Consider the following 24,953-nt stretch of genomic DNA (forward strand, 5'->3'; position numbering starts at 1 on the left):
ATTTTTGATGGTGGGGTTTGACTGTAGCTGACAAAAATGGTGGATTTGGGGATTAGTAGGGTGGAATGTGAGGGTGAGGGTAATTCAATCCTTTTTGCATCTGGGGCATGGGGTTTGAGGACGGACGTGTGGGAAATAGAGGAGATGCGATTGAGGGCATTGTTGTTAACAGGAGAGGGGAAATTACGGTCCTAGAAGTAGGAGGGCATCTGGGGTCTTCTGGAGTGGAACTGCTCTTCCTGGGAGCAGATTCGACAGAGGGGGAGGAATTGGAAGTAAGGAGTCACATTTGTACGGGGGTGGGGGTTGGGATGAAGTGTCATCAAGGTGGTTGTGGGAGTCAGTGGGTTTGAAATAGATGTCCATGTGAGTCAGTTGCTGGACTTTCGGAGGCCACAAAGGGATATAATAATTTAAGTATATGGATAAAGATCTGGCAAATGGTGAAAGATGTGGAAAAATGTGAGTTTGTCAATTCAGTCTAGAAGAATAAACAAAAAGGAATCTAAATAGTGAACGATTATAGAACTCTGAAATGCAGAGGGAGCTGACAGTCCTAGCGTTTGAATCACGAAGGTTAGTATGCAGCTACAACAAGCAACATGAAAACCTTCTCAAAATATTATAAGTTGTGAGCAGAATTGAATACAAATTTGGGGAGGTTATGATTCAGTTACACAGAACATTGGTGAGACCCCATCTGCAGTTCTGTACACGATACTGGTTTTGTGTATGGGATGTTATACAGTAGTTACACTGGAGACAGTTCAGACAAAGTCTACTGAACTAATACCTGGAACAGCATTTTGTTTTATTACGAAGGCATGGATTAGGTTAGGTTGTATTTGCTGGAGTTACAAGAATAAGAAGCAACATGACCAAAATACATATACAATCCTGAGGGATCTTGACTGGATACACTGCTATCCCCTAAACACCTAGGGGTATGCTGAACAAAGGATTTATATAGCAGCGTCAACATCCATAAGCTATACAAAATTAGAATGACTAAATCACAGAGAAAGTCAAATGCGATGTCTGGTCTGTAATGAATTAAGGCTAAGAAGCCTGGAGTATTGGGAAAGAGGGAGGAAAGTCAATCAACAGCTTAAAAATGCGATGCTTAGGCAAGATCCTAAGGGTCAATCAAGTCGGAAAAAGAACTAACAGAGATATACTGAATGAGTTTGGGAGAATGAGCAATCTTTTCGTTAATACCAAAAGACAACAAATGGAGTTATTCATGTTATTGTGCAGGATGGTCACAGTGTCTAATCATCACTGGAAGGATTAACAATCAAAGATGATCAAGAGGCCATCAGTGATGGAAGCAGCTCAGACAATATGAAAGACTGTTTTAACCACAACTCTAACCACAAGGTCATCCACTGGGATTTTGCTCAGACTATCTGGAAGAACATGGTCATCCATATCACTCAGCATAACGTGTAGACAAAAACAAAACCATACCAATCAGAAAATTAACCTCTATTCATCCTATTTATCATTTAAAAATATGACATGTTACTTGTATGTCACAAGAACATTAACACTGTAATTAACTAATCACAACATACATTAATCATGATATCTCTTTACAACTTAGACAATAACACCGTGCACGTAAGCCCCAAGAGATATGACAGTCCTCTCGCTGTACAGGACTGTGTTACAGTCTATTATATTATCCTGTATCTCTAAGATACATGTCACCTCAAAAATGTGCACTTGTTGCCTGAGGTGCTGGGGTCATTATAATTGCCAGTTTCTGTCAGAATATTAATTGTACTGATACATTTTTTAAGAAATGGCTTAAAAATAATTATAAAGCAGGGCAGAAACACTGTACACAATCAACTGTTACTTCCTTTGCCAAACCACCAAATAATACCCCACCACTCCCTTGTCAAAATTATCAAGCATCAGCCATGGTTCAGTGGGTAACACAACAACCTTGCACTCTTAAGGGTTGTGGATTCAAGTCCCAATGCAGAGATTTGAGCCTAAACTCCAGGTTGGTAAATCCCATTGCTACACATGTTGAAATGAGGTTACATTTGCATTTTTTTAAACTTAAAAAGATCCTGTGGTCATTATCTTCAAGAAGAGTGGAGTGCCCTTCTGACTGCCTTGGACAAATACCTTTTTCTCATATAAACAAATTGGCTATTTTCACATTAATATTGCGGCATCTTTCTGCACATAAATTTGCTGCTGCATTTCCTACCTTAAAATAGTAACTACACTTCAAAAATACTCATCTAGCTGCAAAGGGCATCCTGATATTGTGGAAAGTGCTACATAAATTCAAGGTTTTTTTTGTTAAAAATTAGGATCTACTGATCCCTCTCAAGTTCATTTTTAGCCCAGCTGAACAGAGAGCACCATAACTGAAGCATCAGGAATTGACCCATTGTGACAGCTGAAACTCCGAACTTCTGCTGGTTTGAAGATAGAGCTGTTTTAATGATTCAACATGTTACAAGAGAAGCATGACTCCAGACACAAGAATGCTCTAACATGTACACATGCGTGCACACAGACACACACACACACACACGCAGAAAACAGGGTGTTAGAAGGTGGTTTGAAAGGGCTTGAATATGAGTGACTCTACCCACTACACTTATGACACATCACTTGGTAAAGCTTTCTTGCATATCCTTCGATGGGGACAGACATGTCTCAAGTACATCAGCATCTTTACTGGTTAGATTAGGTTAATTGCTGAGGGAACCAATTTTGGGTCCAATTCACATGACAATAGAGGCCCTGAGGCTTCAGCGCATTTTCCACTGGCATTCAGCATGACATCAAGGCAAGTCACCTTGATGGTCAGCAAATTGGTGTGAAAACAGATTCCAATAATTTTCTGCTCCAAATCAAGCACCCTAAATTTCACCGCATGATTAGGCTTCTTGCACTAAATTCTCAAGGAGGAGATGATCAATTACTGCAATGAGTTTTATACTTGCTGGATTTCCACTGGCAATGTTATTAGGGGGAATATGTTAGAATGAGAAATAAAAAGGCACAGCCTGGTACAGAGGGGATCAAAGTTTGTGAGAAGATTTGTAGCTCGGGTGCTCGTTGTTGTGGTTCTGTTCGCCGAGCTGGGAATTTGTGTTGCAGACGTTTCGTCCCCTGTCTCGGTGACATCCTCAGTGCTTGGGAGCCTCCTGTGAAACGCTTCTGTGATCTTTCCTCCGGCATTTATAGTGGCTTGTCTCTGCCGCTTCCGGTTGTCAGTTCCAGCTGTCCGCTGCAGTGGCCGGTATACTGGGTCCAGGTCGATGTGTTTGTTGATAGAATCTGTGGATGAGTGCCATGCCTCTAGGAATTCCCTGACTGTTCGCTGTTTGGCTTTCACTGTGTCTGAAGATTGCTGGCAGTACATGCTGCAATTACTATGTTTTAGACCAACTTGATGAACACTTTTTTTTGTTGACCGTTGGTCTGAACCCACACTCCAACCATCACCACAAGCACCCAACGTTTTCACCACTGGTACACAGTGACAGCAGTGTGTACCATCTGTAAGATTCACTGCAGAAACAGCAAAACATGTAACCTCAACCATCTAGAAAAGCAAGAGCAACAGATGCATGGGCATCTCACCACCTACAAAATCTCGGTACCCCCTCTCGAATAGCACTGTGGGTGTACCTACACCACACAGACCGCAGCTCTTCAAGAAGCTGCTCCCAAAAATTAGAACCAGACAATAAATGCTGGCCTGGCCACAATAGACCCTGCAAATAAATTAGAAACACAAGACAACGTTCCTTTTGCTTCTGACTACTTGTGGAAGCACACATCTAACTTTGGAGCAAGACTTACGTTGCATCAAATGGATAATGAAAATGACAATAGGATACAGAGGATTTATAAATTAAAGGAAATACTGCATTCAGTGCAGTGATAAGCTAGGACTGATGTAAACAGATGTGAATGGCTCTGTTCATGGTCTATGGCTTCTATTAGATTCTATTTGATAGTGATCTGGATTACTTTTACCTATGACTTGGATGCAGGCATATATGGATGGGTTAGTAAGTTTGCAGATAACACTAAAGTCAGTGGAGTGGTGGACAGTGTGGAAGGATATTGCAGGTTGCAGGGGGACTTGGATAAACTGCAGGATTGCGCTGAGGGGTGGCAAATGGAGTTCAATGCAGCTAAATGTGAGGTAATGCACTTTGGGAAGAATAACAGGAAGGCAGAGTGCTTGGTCAATGGAAAGATTCTTGGTAGTGTGGATATGCAGAGGGATCTTGGTGTCCATGTACGTAGATTCCTGAAAGTTGCCACCCAGGTTGATAGTGTTGTTAAGAAGGCATACAGTGTGTTAGGTTTCATTGGTAAAGGGATTGAGTTCCAGAGCTGTGATGTAATCTGCAACTGTACAAAACACTAGTGTGGCCTCACTTGGAATATTGTGTGCAGTTCTGGTCGTCCCATTACAGGAAGAATGTGGAAGCATTGCAAAAAGTGCAGAGGAGATTTACCAGGATGTTGCATGGTCTGGAGGGAAGGTCTTATGAGGAAAGGCTGAGGGACTTGGGTCTGTTCTCATTGGAGAGAAGGCGGCTAAAAGGATATTTAATAGAGGCATACAAGATTATCAGAGGATTAGATAGGGTGGACAGTGAGAGTCTTTTTCCTATGATGAAGAAGTCGGCTTGTGCGAGGGGGCACAGCTGCAAACTGAGGGGTGATAGATTTAAGACAGCTATCAGAGGCAAGTTCTTTACTCAGAGAGTGGTAAGGGCATGGAATGCCCTACCTGCCAATATAGTTAACTCAGCCCCATTACGGAGATTTAAATAGTCCTTGGATAAGCACATGAATGATGGGGATGGGCTTAGTTTAGTTCACAGGTTGGCACAACACTGAGGGCCGAAGGGCCTGTTCTGCACTATACTGTTCTACGTTCTGTAAGGGTTGGTGTTTTTGGAGTTTGACAACCTGATCTCATTTGTTAGTTTACACATTATGAATCTTGGCTCTGATGATTTAGGAATTGCATTGCATGCAATTGTAGCTTTGATATAGCTGATGCAAAGGATGGCTTATAGTGAGTAGTGAGTAGAGCATGAAATATTAACTTGATGCCCTGTGGTGGATCAGCCTTGCATATATTTTCTTAAAACAGGCTAATGTTTTGAATCTAGAATATGTTTCATCAGAGCTGAAATGAAGTGTGGAAGGGACAGCATTTACGCAATGGTTGGTGTGGTGGGGTGGTGGTGGGGGGGGGGGGGGGGGGGGGGGATGCTAGTGGCCGTGGGTGCACAGTGCTGATGGAGAAAAGATAGTCCAGCTTCAGTATTCAGAATGTGAGAATGACAGGACAATGGTGTCTGTTCTGCTGGACTTGAAAGGACAGTGAGTAGAGGGGAGGACATGATAACAAGCTAAAAGAAATGGCTTCCGCCCTTGCCCCTTTCCGTCACTCACAACAGCATGATTCGGTCCCCCTTGTCCTCACATTTTATCCCACCAATCTGTGCATTCAAAGGATCATTCTCTACCATTTTAGATAACTCCAGGAGAATGCCACCACCCAACACAGCTTCCCCTCACTCCCCCGTCTGCTTTTCGCACGGATCATTCCCTCTGGGACAGCCTAGTCCACTCCACAGCCACCACCACCACCACCCTCCCGTCTCCATAGCACCTTCCTAGTAACTGCAGAAGGTGCAACACCTGCCTCTTCCCCTCCTCCCTGCTCACCATCCAAGGACCTAAACAGTCTTTCCAGATAAAGCAGCATTTCACCTGTTCCTCCTCCAATCTTGTGTATTGTATTTTCTACACCCAATGTGGTCTGCTCTACACTGGAGAAACCAAACACAGACTGGGTGACCGCTTTGCGGAACAGCTCCCGGTCTATGCACAAGCAGGACCCCAACTTTCCAGTAGCCAGTCATTTTAGCACAGCGTCCTGCTCGCATGCCCACTTGCCTGTCCTCAGCATGCTGTAGTATTCCAGTGAAACACAGTGCAAACTGGAGGAACAACAACTCATCTCTAGATTAGACACTTTACAGCCTTCTGGACTTAATGTTGCATTCAACACCTTCAAATTGTGAACCAACCCCCATTTCCTCCCTTTCTTTTAACTTATCATGTCCTCCCCTCCTCCCATTCCACTTACTGTCCTTTCAAGTCTGGCAGGAGACACACCATTGTTCTGCCGTTCTCACATTCCATCACTTAATCTGATCTATCAACATTTTTCTCCATCAGAACCATACACCCAGTACCTCCATATCCCTACCCCTCAAAACTATAGCATAAATGCTGTCCCCTCCACACTTCACTTCATCTCTAATGAAGGGTCATCCAGACTCAAAACATGAGCTTGCTCTCTCTCCATGGATGCTTTCTGACCCACTGTGATCTCCAGCATTTATTGTTTTCAGTACAGATTCCAACATCTGCATTAATTTGCTCCTATATTCTCTAAGAGTTGTTTTGACTAACTTTTTTTTTGCTTCGGTTAGACTAAGTGCCTCGATACTATGGTATTAGTAGAGACGGAAACAGAAGCATAGATTCTTTCAGATAATATTAGCTCCAAATATGGGGAGGCGATAGCAAAGTGATATTGTCACCGGACTTGTAATCCCGACACCCAGGTAATACTCTGGGGGACGTGGATTTAAATGAGCAGATAATGGAATTAAAATTCAAATAATCCAGAATTAAAAATCTAATGATGATCACGAAACTTGTCAGTTTTGGAAAAAATTCATCTGGTTCACCAATAGCCTTTAGAGAAGGCATTGTGCCATTCTTAACTGGTCTGGCTACATGTAACCCTCTACCCGCAGCAACATGATTGGCTCTTAACTGTCCTCTGAAATGGTTGAGCAAGTCACTCAGTTATACAAAAATGAAACTCAATAATGAAATTGGATGGACCACCAGTTATTGACCGAAACACTGGAAACAATCCACGTCAACAGTGAGGTCATGAAAGCACAACAATGTCTCTACATCCTCAGGAAACTCAGCATGTTCACGAAGACTCTTACCAATTTTTATAGGTGCACCATAGAAAGCATCCTATCTGGATGCAGCACAGCATGGTTTGGCAAATGCTCCTCTCAAAACTGCAAGAAACTACAGATAGACAGTCATGAACACAGCTCAAAACATCTCACTATATGGCATGACAACAATAAATCAAACTCAAACAATAGCAAACTCAACCTATTGGGCAGAGAAATCTGGGAGTACAGGTCCATTGCACCCCGAAGGTTGCTGCCAGATGGACAGAGTGATCAAGAAGGCATATAGTATGCTTGCCTTCATTGGACAGGGTTTTGAGTATAAGAGCTGGCAAGTCATGTTAACATTGCACAAGACATTGGTTCGGCTGCATTTAGAATACTATGCACAGTTCTGGTTGCCACATTACCAAAAGGATGTGGACGCATTGGAGAGGGTGCAGAGGATGTTGCCTGGTATGGAAGGTGCTAGCTCTGAAGAAAGGTTGAGTAGGTTAGGTTTATTTTCATTAGAAAAAAGAAGATTGAGGGGGGACCTGATTGAAGTTTACAAAATAATGAAGGGTATAGACAGGGTGGATAGAGACAAGCTTTTTCCCAGGGTGAAGGATTCAATAACGAGAGATCACGCTTTCAAGGTGAGAGGTGGAAAGTACTTCACACAAAGGGTGGTCGGCGTTTGGAACGTAGAGGTAGTAGAGGTGGGCGTAGAGGTGGTAGAGGCAGGCACGGTAGATTCATTTAAGATGCATCTGGAGAAATGCATGAGTAGGTGGGGAGCAGAGGGATACAAATGCTTAGGAATTGACCGACAGGTTTAGACAGTACATTTGGATCGGCTCAGGCTTGGAGGGCCGAAGGGCCTGTTCCTGGGCTGTAAATTTTCTTTGCTCTTTGTTCTATTTGATCCTGCCAAATCCTTCTTACTAACATCTGGAGGCCTGTGCTGTCTCACAGACTGGTCAAGTAACAGCCTAACATGGTCACACTCTCAGAATCATACCTTACAGACCGTGTCCCATATACCACTGTCACCAGCTCTGGCTATTTTCTGTCCCACCCGCAGGACCAACCCAGCAAAGGTGGCAGCAGAGTGGCACACAGTGGGTGGAAGTTGCCCTGGCAGTCTTTAAATATCCCCACGTGATCTCATGGCGTCAGGTCAAAGGTGGGCAAGAAAACTCTGACAACCAAGCATACCTAAATATGAGGTGAAAGTGAGGACAGCAGATGATGGAGAATAGAGTCAAGGGTGTGGTGCTGGAAAAGCACAGCAGGTCAGGCAACATCACCTGAGTCTTCTGCTCCTAAATATAAGGTGTCAGCCTGAAGCTACAAACAGGAGTACTTGAATTGACCATGCGAAATTGTCCATAGTGTTAGGTGCATTAGTCAGCGGGAAATGGGTCTGGGTGGGTTACTCTTCGGAAGGTCAGTGTGGACTTGTTGGGCCGAAGGACTTGTTTCCACACTGTAGGGAAATCAATCTAATCTAATCAAACAGCATAGATAGATGTTTGAACAGCAAATGAATGAAGGGCTATGGTGATCAGGTGGGTAAGTGGAGCTGAGTCCACGAGAAGATCAGCCATGATTTTACTGAGTGATGGAGCAGGCACATTGAGCCAAATGGCCTACTCCTGCTTATGTTCCTATAAGCAGCAAGTGATAGACAGAGCTAAGCAATCCCACAACCAACTGGTCAGATCTAAGCTCTGCGGTCCTGCCACCTCCAGTCATAAATGGAGGTGGATAATTAAACAACTCACCGAAGGAGATGGCTCCCCAAATATTTCATGCTCGATAATGACAGAGCCCAGCACATCAGCACAAAAGATAAGGCCGAAGCATATGCAACAACTTTCATTCAGAAGTGCCAAGTAGTTGACTTATTTCGGCCTCCTCTAGAAGTCCCCAGCATCACAGATGCCAAGCTTCAGTCAGTTCAATTCACTCCATATGATACCAAGAAACGGTTGAAGGCAATGGATACTGAAAAAGCATTCAGCACTGACCACACTTTGGCAATAGGAGTGAACTTGTCACTCGAGCCCAGCTGTTCCAGTACATTTGCAACACTGGCATCTACCCGACAATGTCTTACCCAGGTAAAAGCAGGACAATTTAATCTGACCAATTACCACCTTCCAGTCTACTCTCCATCATCAATACAGTGATGCATTGCTGCAATAATATAGCATAATAGGCCAGTATTATAGATCACCGAGTGCTGAGAGGTAAAAGTTCAACATGTGCCAATTCTAATTTGTGCAGATGTTGATGAAAATTCAGACTTAACATGTTCCTCTAGGATAAGGAAATTTATTTTTCCTTGAGATTAGCACTGGGAGTCAAGGAAAGGCCCTTTACGAATATTTGTTTCATTTTTGGTATATTGCAAATTCAGTTACACCATTAATGTTGGAAAGATTGTATAATTTTAACAATTCTCAGTGAATTACAGTATATAACGGGAGTGCTGGGGATTTGAGGTATAGCCTACACTGCGTTCAATAAACTTGATGAAATAACTCTTCTTACATTACTCAAGACAATTAATGAAAATGAAACTTCGTCATGTCTAATCTATGTAGATCAACCTTGATTAATGGTATCCTACAGATATCATTTCAGAGCTCAAAACAACATAAAAGCCACTGTATTGCACAAGTGTTTGATCTTTTCTCTCCCTATATTTATCCTTCAGATGTTTAATACGTATTGCCAACCATGTATTTAACCAGTTCACCTTAAAGGTGTTTCCCTCAACCTAGAATTAGTCCCTTTCATTACAAACCTCTTCACATTCATTAACATTGTAAATCAAAGGTGAACAGCAAAGATTTAGATGACAAGATACCACCTATATTCAAAAGAATGTGACAAAAAGCCAAGACAAATGGAATTATAATGTTTTGGTGATGCTCAGCTGGACCTCTAAAAAGTGGAAGAAAGAAAATATTTAATGCTTTTAATAAATTATCAGAAATGTGGTTTCTTCTACTCTCTCCACATTTGTTAGACTTGTTCTGTAACTAGAGAATTGTTGACATTTTAGTGTTTGAGGAAAAGCAGTGGCAGATAGAGTTCAAAGTGGAGAGGTATGAGGTCATCAGCTTTGGTACCACAAACAATAGGTCAAAGTGTTCAGCGGACACAGTAATATAATGGGAATGTCACTGGAGTTGTAAATCTTGGCTAATACTTGGAGGGACCTGGGTTCAAATCCCACAATGCCAGTTGGTGGAATTTAAAGCTGGAATTGAATGGTGATGGTGGCCAGGTGTTGAAACTTACATTTTTTGTGTTGTTTCAGTTGGACTTTAAAAGGTTTTCTGCCGCAAAGATTTCTTGTCATAGTTTGTCATACTTGCTTCATCAATTACCTACGATGCCTCAACAACATCCCTCTCACACAATCCTAACCTCATTTTACCACACGACATTCCTGGAACTGACTGACATTCCCAGTGCTAGTGTCCTCTGTATTAACCTAACGTACGCCCAGACAAGTTCAAGTAAGTCCAGAGGTGCCCTGCACAGTTCCTGGTATTTGCCCCAAACATGACAGACAAGGGAAATTTCATGCCAAGCTTTGCAGGCAGGGACCTGGAGCTCTTGCTGGACGGGGTGGTGCAAAGGTGGGATGTCGTCTCCTCCCAGGACCAGCGGAGGAGGCTTGAACCCCAGACCATGCTGGCCTGGTGTAATTTTGCCACTCGGATCAGTGTAGTCTCAGTTGCTGAGAGGAGCAAGCAGTGGTGTAGGAAGATTATCAATGACCTTTGCGAGTGTAAATGCCACTATCTTCTCTCTCTCATCTATCGCTATCTCTGCTATTGTACCCACCTCTCACCAAGGCTCATGTCTTACAACTCTCACTAGTGCCTGGCAGCATCTTCCCTCGCTCACTCTCATTCACCCCAATACCCTCTCGCCAAGGCACCACTAACACCAACATCCTTGGCACCCTCTCCATTGCCAACTCACTCACTTTGGATGCATCCCCACCTGCACTGAATGTAACAGCTGTGCCACCCACTTTCGTCTCCTTAATACCTACTTGTCCCTCATTCCATGAGGTAAACAAGGCAGAGAGAGTCAAGACGTGTGGGGTGTTGCCTAACATTTGGCTCCTCGCTCCTAATGTGGAGAGGATCCTGATGCTGACTGCCTTGAGCAGCTGACTGACCACCTCCAAGCTGTTATCACTGGCTGCCCTGGACTTACTGCACTGGGACCCCCTGAGCAAAGACTATGCCCTTGACTTGACTGAGGACTGCTAATAAATACAATAAATCCTGGCTTTGTGTTTGAGCTAAATGACAAGGCAGTACAGCAATGCTAAGAGTCTGCTATCTCTGGTTGAGGGGTTAAAGAACAAACAGGCAAGCCAAGGTAGTGCAAGACAGGGATACCGTGAGCACCTAGGGAGGCTCAGAACGAGGGAGTGCTATGACAGCAAGTGAACAAAAGCCACTGTTTTGCACAGACTTGCAGGTTGGCCCAGCCTGAGCTGGGTGCATATCTCTGAGCAGACAGTGTCCTTCCTGCAGCGTTGCCATGATATTGGTTGGTGTAGCCTGAAGTGCAGCATTGACATTCTTTGGAGAAGTCAGTGAGCTGAAGCGCTCTGACTTCTGTGTCAAGAATTCTCAGCATTAGGTTTGTTTGGCATGTCTGCTTTTAGTGAAAATATGGTACATGAAAGACGGAGCGAGTTGCTCTCAGTGTCAAGCTTGGCTTCACCAATTCCACCATGGCCCACATCGTTCAGACCCCTTGAAGATTCCACCCCCTGAAGCTATGGTCGATTGTCATATAAAGTCGTTGGGTTCACTAATGCCTTTTAAGAAAGGAAATTCTTAACAAATTTCCTAATGGAGGCCATCCTTACCTAGCCTGGCCTCCAGACTCACAGCAATACGGCTGACTTTTAACTACCCTCTGAAATGGCCCAGCAAGCCACTCACTTCAAGCGCAACTAGAGATGGGCAACAAATGTTGACCTTCCCAGAGCCAACCAGATTACATGAAAAGACAAAACAAAACTTCTCAAGGGCGAGAAACTGGAGGAGCAGAATCCAAGTACTGTTCCCGAGAAAGTTCCCTCAAATATGGAAGATTAAGCACCATCAAATATGGAATAGAACTTAAAGTGATTAAAGGATTGATGGAGGTAGATAAGAAATTGTTTCTTCTGGTAGGAGGCAAAACCTTACAATTAGTGGCAGGCCATTCAGGGCTGATGTCCTACTTTTTAACACAAAGGATAGTAGAAACATGGAATTGGTAGATCATTACAAAAACGGAAATTGCTGTCGAAACTCAGCAAGTCTGGCTGTATCTGTGGATAGAAAGCAAAGTTAACAATTTGGGTGCAGTGACCCTTCTTCAGAACTGCTGAGCTTGTCCAGCAATTTGTTTCAGAATTGCAACATCCGCAGTTCTTTGTTTTATTTTATTGATAAATTGTTGTTGGGCAAGAATATTCAGGTATATGGAACCAACGTGGACAGATGGACTTAAGTTACAGGTTATTGAGTGATGGAACAACTTTCAGAGATGGAATGGCTAATGAAATGCCTGTCAGCATTTTGACAAGCTGGATGGTTGCCAGTTATGACTTTTTACGAGAGGTTGCTATGGTAATCTACGCACAGCTTAACTTCACAATCATACCATACAGCTTTGCAAGAGGGAAGTGGAGACTGAGGCATCTCCTGAGGCACAGAGTTTCTGGCAGCGTCCAGGCAAAGTGCCAGTGCCGAACTGCAGGAAGTGTTCAGCTTATCAAGGAGCTGCATGCAACAGGCAAACTTGGGAAAAACAAATGGTATCCAGTTAACAGTCATCAACGAATGTATTGAAGCTAACATCATATTTACAGATGATAGAACTGGAAGAAATGGGGGTATGAAAACGGGCATGGGACAGCTCCAGTATCGTTCTGGAGTCTCCAGGAATCCGTTATTAATCCGTCACAAGCATCCATAAGAGCAATTATTTGTCGTTATTTTTCATTTAATTTGTCTGTTGGCTAGTTTTTTTTGTTTGAAACAAAATGAGAGCTGAGAGATCTGATTAGGAGGTTGCATGTTTAAATCTTCAGAACCAGTCCAGCCAAAACTGGCAACCCAAAATTGAGATGGCGAATGAATGCTTGAGCTTGTGGGTAGACTGGAGTTGGCTGTGGGAACACAGAAACCGTTACAGGAGAGAGACTGACAGTGTCGGAACAGGGTCGAATGGAAACAACATGAGAACATAATACATTTGAGGAACTATCCCCACCCTGCTCCAATTTAGCTTGTTACATTTGAACCATCTATATTAGGCTTTCACTAAAATTAGACAGCACCGCTTTCTGTCAGTTATCTTAGACCATGAGAAAAAATATCACAAGAACTTCACTGCTCATAGGAATAATGAAGTGTAGAAACCTCCAGAAACACACTGAACATTTTCTGTTATTGGTCAGAGCACTGAGTACAGGAGTTGGGATCACGTTGCAGCTGTACAGGACATTGGTTAGGCCACTTTTTGAATATTATGTGCAATTCTGGTCTCCTTCCTATCGGAAGGATGTTGTGAAACTTGAGAAGGTTCAGAAAAGATTTACAAGGATGTTGCCAGGGTTGGAGGATTTGAGCTATCGGGAGATAGAGTCATACAGATGTACAGCATGGAATCAGACCATTCGGTCCAACTCATCCATGCTGCTCAGATATCCCAACCTAATCTAGTCCCACCTGCTTGCACCTGGCCCATATCCCTACAAACCTTTCCCATTCATATACCCAACCAGATGCCTTTTAAATGTTGCAATTGTACCAGCCTCCACCACTTCCTCTGGTAGCTCAATCCATACACATACCACCCTCTGTGTGAAAAAGTTGCCCCTTAGGTCTCTTTTATATCTTTCCCTTCTCACCCTAAACCTACGCCCTCTAGTTCAGGACTCCCCCAAACCAGGGAAAAGACTTTGTCTATTTATCCTATTCATGCCCCTCGTGATTTTATAAACCTCTATAAGGTCACCCCTCAGCCTCCAACGCTCCAGGGAAAACAGCCCTAGCCTATTCAACCTCTCCCTATAGCTCAAATCCTCCAACCCTGGCAACATCCTTGTAAATCTTTTCTGAACCCTTTCAAGTTTCATAACATCCTTCCAATAGGAAGGAGACCAGAATTGCATGCAATATTCCAAAAGTGGCCTAACCAATATCCTGTACAGCCGCAACATTACCTCCCAACTCCTCTACTCAATACTCTGACCAATAAAGGAAAGCATTCCAAACATCTTATTCACTATCCTATCTACCTTTGACTCCATTTTCAAGGAGCTATGAACTTGTACTCCAAAGTCTCTTTGTTCAGCTCCACTCCCAAGGACCTTACCATTAAGTGTATAAGTCCTGCTAAGTATTGCTTTCACAAAATGCAGCACCTCGCATTTATCTAAATTAAACTCCATCAGCTGCTCCTCAGCCTATCGGCCCATCTGATCAAGATCCCATTGTAATCTGAGGCAACCTTATTCGCTGTTCACTACACCTCCAATTTTGGTGTCATCTGCAAACTGACTAACTATACCTATTATGCTTCCAGTTGTTGCAAGAAATCTTCTTTTATCCTCGGCAGAAACATAGTGCAGGAACAAATTACTGAAGATGCTGGAATCTATACTGAAGATAACAAACACTGGAGACCACAGTGGGTCAGACAACATCCATGGATAGTGAGCAAACTAACGATGAGTCTAGATGACTCTTCATCAGAGCTGAAGTAAAGTGTGGAAGGGACAGCATTTATGCTATGGTTTGGAGGGGGTGGGGCTGAGAGATGTTGATAGTTCAGATATGCAGATATGGTAATGTCGAAAACAACTGCAGTTGTAAATGTGAAAAAAAAACAGAAAACAGAAAATGCTGGAAATATTCAGCAAGTCAGGCAGCATCAGTGGAGAGACAGAAATAAGAGCTCTCCTGAAAAGATATTGACCTGAAACGTCAACTCTTTTTCCCTCCTATTACAGATAATTTCATGTTTTAATTTGGAGCAAATTTCGACTTTACGCTGAAGGCAACAACTCACTTGTATTGAGTATGTCCTGATGAGAAATAAGATCATCCAGAGATTGAGGCTGATACTTTTCCACCCAGGGAAGATTTCTGATGTTGAATAGGCCAGGGCTGTTTTTCCTGGAGCGTTGGAGACTGTGGGGTAGCCTTATAGAGGTTTATAAAATCATGAGGGGCATGGATAGAATAAATAGACAAAGTCTCTTCCTTGATGTGGAGGAGTCCAGAACTAGAGGCCATTGGTTTAGGGTGAGTGGGGAAAGTTATAGAAGAGTCCTAAGGGGTACCTTTTACACACAAGAGAGTGGTACGTGTATGGAATGAGCTGCCAGAGGAAGTGGTGGAGGCTGGTACAATTGCAACATTTAAGAGGCATTTGGATGGGTATATGAATAGGAAGAGTTTGGAGGGATATGGGCCAAGTGCTGGTACGTGGGACTAGATTGGGTTGGGGTATCTGGTTTGCATGGAAGAGTTGGACCAATGGGTTTGTTTCCATGCTGTACATCTCTATGACTCTATGACTTTCTAAGTTGACTTGCAGAGTTGACCTTACTGTTTAGTAAATGTGGTTACCAGGAAGGAATATTGGCAGAATATTTTTACCTCTTAAATGCTGGCATCTTCATTATTTAAAAGACAGATTTGGTCTTACACAGCGCCTTTCTTGGCCACTGGATGTCTCAAGGCACTCGACAGTCAAGGTGAAACAAACTCGCTACCACAGCCACATTTGCTTTCGCAGTGCCAGCCTCCATAATCAACTCATCCCACACGGACTTCGGACCACCTTTAAACCAGCAGAGTTCGGACCCGAACAGGACAAACAGTACAGACTACAGATTCAAAAACACCAGCAACAGTTCTCCTTCAAGATCCTCCGCTCCACGCTTGCAGCAATGCGCCAGCACCTAACCTCTCTACAGTCAGTCCTGCCTCAGCTGAGGGCCACACTCTCTCAGAATTGCAAAGGACCCACTCTGTACTACATCCTCAGGAGAATTCATACTCTCAACAAACAGTATTTCAATTTCATCTCAAACATCAAAAACTGTAAGTACAACAAACTTTTATCCACCCACCTCCATAACCAGTGCTCCTCAAAAATTCAAGAAGATTCCCCTGGCCTCGGAAACTAATCAGATGCCATTAGCCATGCGGCTGATGCAGCTGTCACCCCCACGCTGATTGATGATGTCACTTCCGCCCCATCTGGCCACTCCCACAACCACTTCCACCCCTCACAATTCCTCATGCATCACACGTGACATCACTTCCGCCCCTCACATCATCGCTGATGCCACACGCTCAGTGACTTCCGCCACCCCTACTGCCGTGGTCACCACCACTTCTGCCCCCACTAGTGTCACTCACCTGCATTCTGCTGACACGCCCCCCACAGACCCCACTGTCACTATCCCCACCCCCCAGAACCCCGAGGGGAACATTATCGCTGCTCATGACTCCACCCCCATTCCCCCCACCACCACACCCACTCCAGTTACAGGTTCGGCTCCCACTCCCAGCTCTACACCCACACCAGATCCCAGCTCCCGGCCCTGCCGAGTTTTCACCATCCCTCCAGACCTCCCCCTCACTGAGGATGAACGATCAGTCCTCAGCAAAGGACTCACCTTCATCCCTCTCCGTCCACACATCAATGAATTTAATACATGCCATGACGTCAAACAATTCTTCCATCGCCTCCGCCTCCAAGCTTGCTTTCACAATCAGGATTCCTGCCCACCTTCCGAGGACCCCTTCGCCCACGTCACACACGCTGCATCCACCTGGACACCCCGCGCTGGCCTATTACCTGCCCTCGACCTCTTCATTTCCAACTGCCACCGGAACATTAACCGCCCCAACCTGTCTACCTCCCTTCCCCACTCCAACCTCTCACCCTCACAACGCGCAGCCCTCCAATCCCTCTGCTCCAATCCCAACCTCACCATCAAGCCAGCAGATAAAGGGGGCGCAGTGGTAGTCTGGCACACTGACCTCTACACCGCTGAAGCCAAACGCCAATTTGAGGACACCTCTTCCTACTGCCACCTCAACCATGACCCCACCCCCCGTCACCAAACCATCATCTCCCAGGCCATACAGAACCTCATCACCTCAGGAGATCTCCCACCCACAGCTTCCAACCTCATAGTCCAGGAACCCCGCACTGCCCGGTTCTACCTCCTTCCCAAGATCCACAAGCCTGAACACCCTGGCCGACCCATTGCCTCAGCATGCTCCTGCCCCACTGAATTCATCTCTACCTACCTCCACACTGTCCTATCCCCCCTAGTCCAGGAACTCCCCACATTTGTTCGAGACACCACCCGCGCCCTCCACCTCCTCCAAGACTTCCATTTCCCCGGCCCCCAACACCTCATCTTCACCATGGATATCCAATCCCTCTACACCTCCATCCGCCATGACCAGGGCCTCCAAGCCCTCCGTTTTTTCCTCTCCCGACGTCCCCAACAGTACCCTTCCACCGACACTCTCATTTGTTTGGCTGAACTGGTCCTCACCCTTAACAATTTCTCCTTCGAATCCTCCCACTTCCTCCAGACCAAAGGAGTAGCCATGGGCACACGTATGGGCCCCAGCTATGCCTGTCTCTTTGTTGGCTATGTAGAACAGTCCATCTTCCGTAATTACACCAGCACCACTCCCCACCTCTTCCTCTGCTACATGGATGACTGCATTGGCGCCACCTCGTGCTCCCATGAGGAGGTTGAGCAATTCATCAACTTCACCAACACATTCCACCCTGACCTTAAATTTACTTGGACCATCTCTGACACCTCCCTCCCCTTCCTGGACCCCTCCATCTCCATTAATGACGACCGACTTGACAATGACATTTTTTACAAACCCACCGACTCCCACAGTTACCTGGATTACACCTCTTCCCATCCTACCTCTTGCAAAAATGCCATCCCGTATTCACAATTCCTCTGCCTCCGCTGTATCTGCTCCCAGGAGGATCAGTTCCACCACTGAACACACCAGATGGCCTCCTTCTTTAGAGACCGCAATTTCCCTTCCCACGTGGTTAAAGATGCCCTCCAACGCATCTTGTCCACATCCCGCACCTCCGCCCTCAGACCCCACCCCTCCAACCGTAACAAGGACAGAACGCCCCTGGTGCTCACCTTCCACCCTACCAACCTTCGCATAAACCAAATCATCCATCGACATTTCCGCCACTTCCAAAAAGACCCCACTACCAGGGATATATTTCCCTCCCCACCCCTTTCCACCTTCCGCAAAGACCGTTCCCTCCATGACTACCTGGTCAGGTCCACACCCCCCTACAACCCACCCTCCCATCCTGGCACCTTGTCCTGCCATCGCAGGAACTGCAAAACCTGTGCCCACACCTCCTCCCTCACCTCTATCCAAGGCCCTAAAGGAGCCTTCCACATCCATCAAAGTTTTACCTGCACATCCACTAATATCATTTATTGTATCCGTTGCTCCCGATGCGGTCTCCTCTACACTGCGGAGACTGGGCGTCTCCTAGCAGAGCGCTTTAGGGAACATCTCCGGGACACCTGCAGCAATCAACCACACCGCCCTGTGGCCCATAATTTCAACTCCCCCTCCCACTCTGCCGAGGACATGGAGGTCCTAGGCCTCCTTCACCGCCGCTCCCTCACCACCAGACGCCTGGAGGAAGAACGCCTCAACTTCCGCCTCGGAACACTTCAACCCCAGGGCATCAATGTGGACATCAACAGTTTCCTCATTTCCCCTTCCCCCACCTCACCCTAGTTCCAAACTTCCAGCTCAGCACTGTCCCCATGACTTGTCTGGACTTGTCCTCCTGCCTATCTCCTTTTCCACCTATCCACTCCACCCTCCTCCCTGACCTATCATCTTCATCCCCTCCCCCACTCACCCATTGTACTCTATGCTACTCTCTCCCCACCCCCACCCTCCTCTAGCTTATCTCTCCACCCTTCAGGCTCTCTGCCTGTATTCCTGATGAAGGGCTTTTGCCCAAAACGTCGATTTCGCTGCTCCTTGGATGCTGCCTGAACTGCTGTGCTCTTCCAGCACCAGTAATCCAGAATCTGGTTTCCAGCATCTGCAGTCATTGTTTTTTACTTTTTTGAAGTATAGTTTGTCTTGTTTGCGGTAACCAATTGTTGCATAGTGAGAGCCCACAAACATCAATGTGATAATAGCCAAACAACCTGTTTTTGGTGATAGCAACTGAGGGATAAATATTAGTCAGGGTAGAAAGGATAAATCTTCTTTGAAATAATGCCACATCAGTGTTTCATACCATCACTGGTATTTTCAAAAAAAAACTTTTGAAGTTATAAAGTGTCCCAAAGTATGATTATCAGTTAGAAATGTAACAATGATACAGCATTAATTGCAACAATGGATCATGAAAACAATACAATGATCTAAACCAGCATAAGAAAATGCTAAACTGAATTGCAAGGAAGAGATAAATCTTATCTTTATGCACACAGTCACTAACTGGCTGTGGGTCTGATTCCAATCATATTAAGCACACACATCTTCACCTGATTGCATGAAAAGAGATCAACCAAAAACCCAAATGACTTATCTGATAGAGTAACGGTGAGGGCAGTCAGGATAAGGTGATTGGTGTTGTGTATTTGGGCTTTCAAAACATTTTTGATAAGATCCCGTGTAATATTAATATATTCACAAAATTGGATAATGTAGGGTTAAAAGGGCAATGACTCCATGGATACGGTGTTGTCCAGGCAATAGAAAACAAGAGAGCAACAGTGATGATTGTTGGTCACGTTGGGAAGACTTTCAGGGTGATGGGGTGAGATGAAGAGAAATCTTTTCATGCAGAAAATTGTCATAATCTGGAGAATGCTGGCTGAAAAAGCAGTGGGAATTGTTTGAATAATAACATTATGCTCCGAAAGTGAAAAATACAGCTATGGGGAAACAGTGAGAGAAAGTGACGAACTCTTGAAAAGTGATAGCACAGATATGACATACTAAATAGTTCCTCTGTGTTGCATCATTCTAAGATGCTATACTGTGAATACATTGACTTTTCAACTAATGGCTGGTGTAGAATAAAAAAAATTTCAAAATATTACTTACCAATAATAGCATTGGCCTTTTCCATGTAGTTAATCCTAGAATTCCTGAAAGTATCACCTGTAAGGAAAGAGAAATTAGGATTGTTCTCTGGCTCAAACAAATTTCAAAATAAAATCAACGAGGTAATGTGTGGTAAGAAATATACACTGGACACGCTGTGAAAGCTTTTCATTGGAACATAATCGCAAGATTGTCAAACATCCTAGGGTTAATTTGGGGGTGGCACGGTGGCTCAGTGGTTAGCACTGCTGCCTCACAGCACCAGGGCCCCAGGTTTGATTCCAGCCTCGGGCGACTGTCTGTGTGGAGTTTGCATATTCTCCCCGTATCTGCGTGGGTTTCCTCCGGGTGCTCTGGTTTCCTCCCCCAATCCAAAGATGTGCAGGTCAAGTGAATTGGCTATGCTAAATTGCCCATAGTGTTAGGTGCATTAGTCAGAGAGAAATGGGTCTGGGTGGGTTACTCTTCGGAGGGTTGGTGTGGACTGGTTGGGCCGAAGGGCCTGTTTCCACACTGTAGGGAATCTAATCTAATCTAATAATTTACGCTGCATAAGTAAAAAAAAGTGCTGATTGGGTGACAAATTGACTCTGATTGGTCAAGATGTTGTTATGCAGAGTGGACCAAGCAACCACTATTGTCAAAATTTTGCTTAATTTGAACGTGATGCAATTCTTCAACACACTCCTGTTGTTTCCTTTAAAAATGTGGCATTCTTGCGTATTTGCTAATGAATGCATGATAAACAGTTTCACTTACATGTCTCTACATTTTGAAATTGTATAAGAAATAGGAACAGGAGTAGACCAGTCTCTTGAGCCTACCCCTCCATTTAATATGATCATGGCTGATCATCAGCAAAATTTCATTTTCTTGGCCAATGACAGTGAATGAAGTAATGGTGAACACGCATGTAATTTTATGGGGATTTTGAAAAACGGTTATTTATGGTGAGTTCCAGTAAAACCAGAAAAGACTAAGGAGAACTTTAAGGAGGTACTCAAAATCAGGAAGTGTTTTGATGGAGTAAATAAAGAGAAAATGTTTTCAGTGACAGGAAAGTCAGCAACCAGGGAATACAGGTTAAAGGAAATCAGCCAAAATAACAGAGGGTGCATAGAAAAGACATCCTTTTACACAATGGGTTGGTACGCCCTGGATTACACTACTCACAAGGGCATTGGAATGGGATTTATTAATAACTTGATTTATTAATAACTTTTAAAATTGCATAAAGACTCGAATGGGAGAAAATTGTTGGATGATGTGGAAATGAATAGAACAATGGAACTAACTGGAAAGTTCTCAAACAGCTTTTGCAGAAATGATGGAACAAATGGCCTCCTTCTGTGGGCTAGCATTCTACGATTCTGGCTACTCACACACACACAACAGGAATCAATTAATGGGGAAACTGTCCTATTCTGAGAATCCAAGTGATCAGAATTATCAGAATATAAATGAGAATATGAGAACTTGTGCTCTAAATTCTGTGTCTTATGATCCTGCCCCACAAGCTATCTGAAGGTGGAGCAGCACTCTGAAAGCTAGTATTTCCAAATAAACCTGTGGGACTATAACCTGGTGTTGCGTGATTTTTAATGACAATGGAATAGTTAATGGAGTTGAAATCTTGTTGATGGACTGTAATACAGCTCTGTGAGATACTTAGACAATGGCAAAATGTGTCTTTGGAAGGGTTGAGGCTATTGCTTTAGCATAGGGCAAAACAAAACAAAAGTAATTCAACAAGGTCTATCAAAAATGGACAATAATACAACAATTGGACAGTGAAAACCACAGTACCAAGTCCTGAAGCCATCACTGACATTACAACTTACATTTTTCTTCAAATTAAAAGATGAGGAAAGTTTTTCTTATTCGTATATGCATCGACAAAACATTTGGAAGACCTTGCCACAAGAACTTCCAGTTGGTTTATATTCTTGCCCTGGCATGACTGAAGTTGCCAGTATAACGGAACACAATGCATACTCATCAGGTCAACATCAGGGAAATTAGTTGGCTTCCAATCTGTCACTGCAGCATCAACACGTGCAGTTTCTGGAACTCTCTATATTTATGCTGTGGTTCAACACAGATTCCGTGTACATTAATCTCCTCAGCAAGAGCTAAGAGGATAAAACAAGGAATGTAAGGCACAGTAAGAGACTTTTCAAATCAAGTGATCTATGCTGATAGTCCCATGTTTGTCATATTCTCTCACTCCTCTTCATTGCACCCCATCAGCAAATCACTCCCAACTATGCCAAAGAAACGAGAATAGAAAACCGTTAAGAAAATTCAAATGTAGAATGGATGGACAAGGAAACACAAATCTTACAGATTTGGGATCTTCATGTCATGTCTGATTTGTCAATGCAATTCTTCCAGATGGCATAATTCTAAGTAATTATGTAGTTATTTAATACCCTAGCCAAACAATAGGAGTTGGAGAAGGCCATTTAGTTTCAGGGGTCTGTTACAAAATTCATTAAGATCATGGCTGATCTGTAATCCTTCTCCATCCATCTGCCTTTGCTCCAGTTCCCTAACCAAGATTAATTAATCTTAGATTTAAAATTAGCAATTGATCTAGTATCAATAATTGTTTGCAGTATACAGTTACACCTTTTCAATACCCTTATAGAATAGAATAGAATCCCTACTGTGTGGAAACAGGCCGTTTGGCCCAACAAGTCTACATTGACTCTCCGAACAGTAACCCAGCTAGGGCCATTCCTCTACTGCTTCACACCAGACTAATACACCTGACCTACATATCTCTGAACATTATGGACAATTTAGCATGGCCAATTCACCTAACATGCACATCTTTGGATACCCATTGCATTGAAATGTAACCTACTTTTACTATCGACTTCCCATCAGGGGACAGTTCTCTCTACCTACTTGGTTTGCTATCCTTAATAGCCTTAAACTTTGATGAAGTCACATCCACCCTATACATCCCAATCTACACCCTGAGCTGAAATGACACTCAGGTTTTGTCAGCATCGAGGTTGGACGGCAAACCCAATGTTCATACATTGGCCGAGAATTTGACAAAACTGCCAATTTTATAACCGCAAAGTTCAGCATCATTACTGTGCAAATCAGATAGCAACTTCTGGTGTCTGCATTTGAGCAGGTAAACAGAGGAAGTTGGAGGGTTTTTGCAGTACTCACAGTTACGATCAACACAGTCTCCGGGATTTGACATGAACTTCAATCAATTATGTACTATTATCATTGTGAAAGCCACTGAAAAGTTTATTAGGTCTTCTGCAGTAAGGGTAATTAAGTTTTTAAAAGGTGTGCTAACCTAACATTAACCCTGAAAAAAAATGTAAACACTGCAGATTGTCATTCACCTATTAAAATAATAAATATAGCCGTCTTTAAAAGTCTCTAATATTCCAGCTCCTACAGTGATCCCATGTCCCAGTCTTCAGTTTGTTTTACAGTGAATTATCAAAGAGTAAATTTTAACGCTTTACTCTCTGCTTTGCTGTCTATGAGAATTCTTCAATCTGTTTGGCTGACTAGCCAGCTTGATGGCATTAATGCTTCTGGATGCCACAGTTGCAATACAGATGGTGCCAAGTGGAAATTAACATCCTTATAGTGATTACCTATGCCATGTGTTTTCAGATACCATTGCCACAGCATCTTTGATATTGACGCAGCATTTGACTGCGTGTAGTATCAAAGGGCCTAAGTAAGAGTGGAGCCAATAGAAATCTGGGAGAAAACTCTTCGCTAGTTAGAATCCGACCTGACTCAAAGAAAGATGGCTGTAGCTGTTGAAGGTCAATCATCTCAAACCCATGATGTCTCTGCAGAAGTTCCTCAGCTGATTATCCTACCTCAAACCATCATCAGCTGCTTCATCAATGATCTTCCCTCCACCATCAGGTCAAAGGAGAGGACTTCACAATATTCTGCATCATTCACTACTACTCAGCTACTGAATCAGTCCATGTCAAATGCAGCATAGATAACATCCTGGCTTCAGCTGATGAATAACAAGTAACATTCACATACAAATGGCATGCAGTGACCCCATCTCTAGAGTCCCAGCAATTGCTCCTTGATATTCACTAGCTTACCATCATAGTGGGAGATTCAGTGACAATCATTGACTAGAAACTGAACCAGACCAATCATATAAATACTGTGGCCAAAAGACATAGGTCAGAGGTTAGAAATTCTTCAGCGAGTAACTTACCACTTGCCTCCTCGAAGTCTGTCCCCCATCTACAAAGCACAAGACCAGTCTGAAATGAGTGAATACTATTCACTTGCCTGGACGAGTACAGCACCAACAACAGTCAAGAAGCTTGACACCATCCAGAATAAATCAGCCCTCTTGACTGGCACCACATTTGAAACCTTCAACATCTGCTCCCTCCACCATTGATGTACAGCGGAACATGGGAACTATCTGCAAGTTGCAACGCATCATTTCACCATGGTTCCTTAGACAAAACCTTCCAAAACCATGATCTCTACCACCTAGGAGGCCAAGAGTGACAAATGCATGGGCAAACTTCCACCAGCAAGGCTCGCTCCAAGACAATCCTGTCCCTAACAGCACTGAGAGTGGAATCAAGTGGAATGAAGTGGTTCCAGAAAATAGCTTATAACTAACTTGTCAAGGGCAGTTAGGGATGGGCAATAAACATCAGTGACACCATATCCTGTGAATGAATAAAAAGTGTTCTGGAGCTTGGAAGAA

General features: G+C 43.9%; 1 protein-coding gene across 3 annotated transcripts in view; it reads right to left on the reverse strand.

Moving 5' to 3' along the window:
• Nucleotides 1–24,953, reverse strand: part of fam189a2 (family with sequence similarity 189 member A2) — a 131,483-nt gene that overhangs the window by 98,768 nt on the left and 7,762 nt on the right. For all 3 annotated transcript variants that reach the window (XM_072588491.1, XM_072588473.1, XM_072588482.1), the window contains exon 2: nucleotides 20,213–20,269. In XM_072588491.1, the coding sequence (XP_072444592.1) occupies nucleotides 20,213–20,269 (57 nt within the window). The remainder of the gene's footprint in view (nucleotides 1–20,212; nucleotides 20,270–24,953) is intronic.

Source organism: Chiloscyllium punctatum, chromosome 2, assembly GCF_047496795.1.
Source record: "Chiloscyllium punctatum isolate Juve2018m chromosome 2, sChiPun1.3, whole genome shotgun sequence".
NCBI classification, from domain to species: Eukaryota; Metazoa; Chordata; class Chondrichthyes; order Orectolobiformes; family Hemiscylliidae; genus Chiloscyllium; species Chiloscyllium punctatum.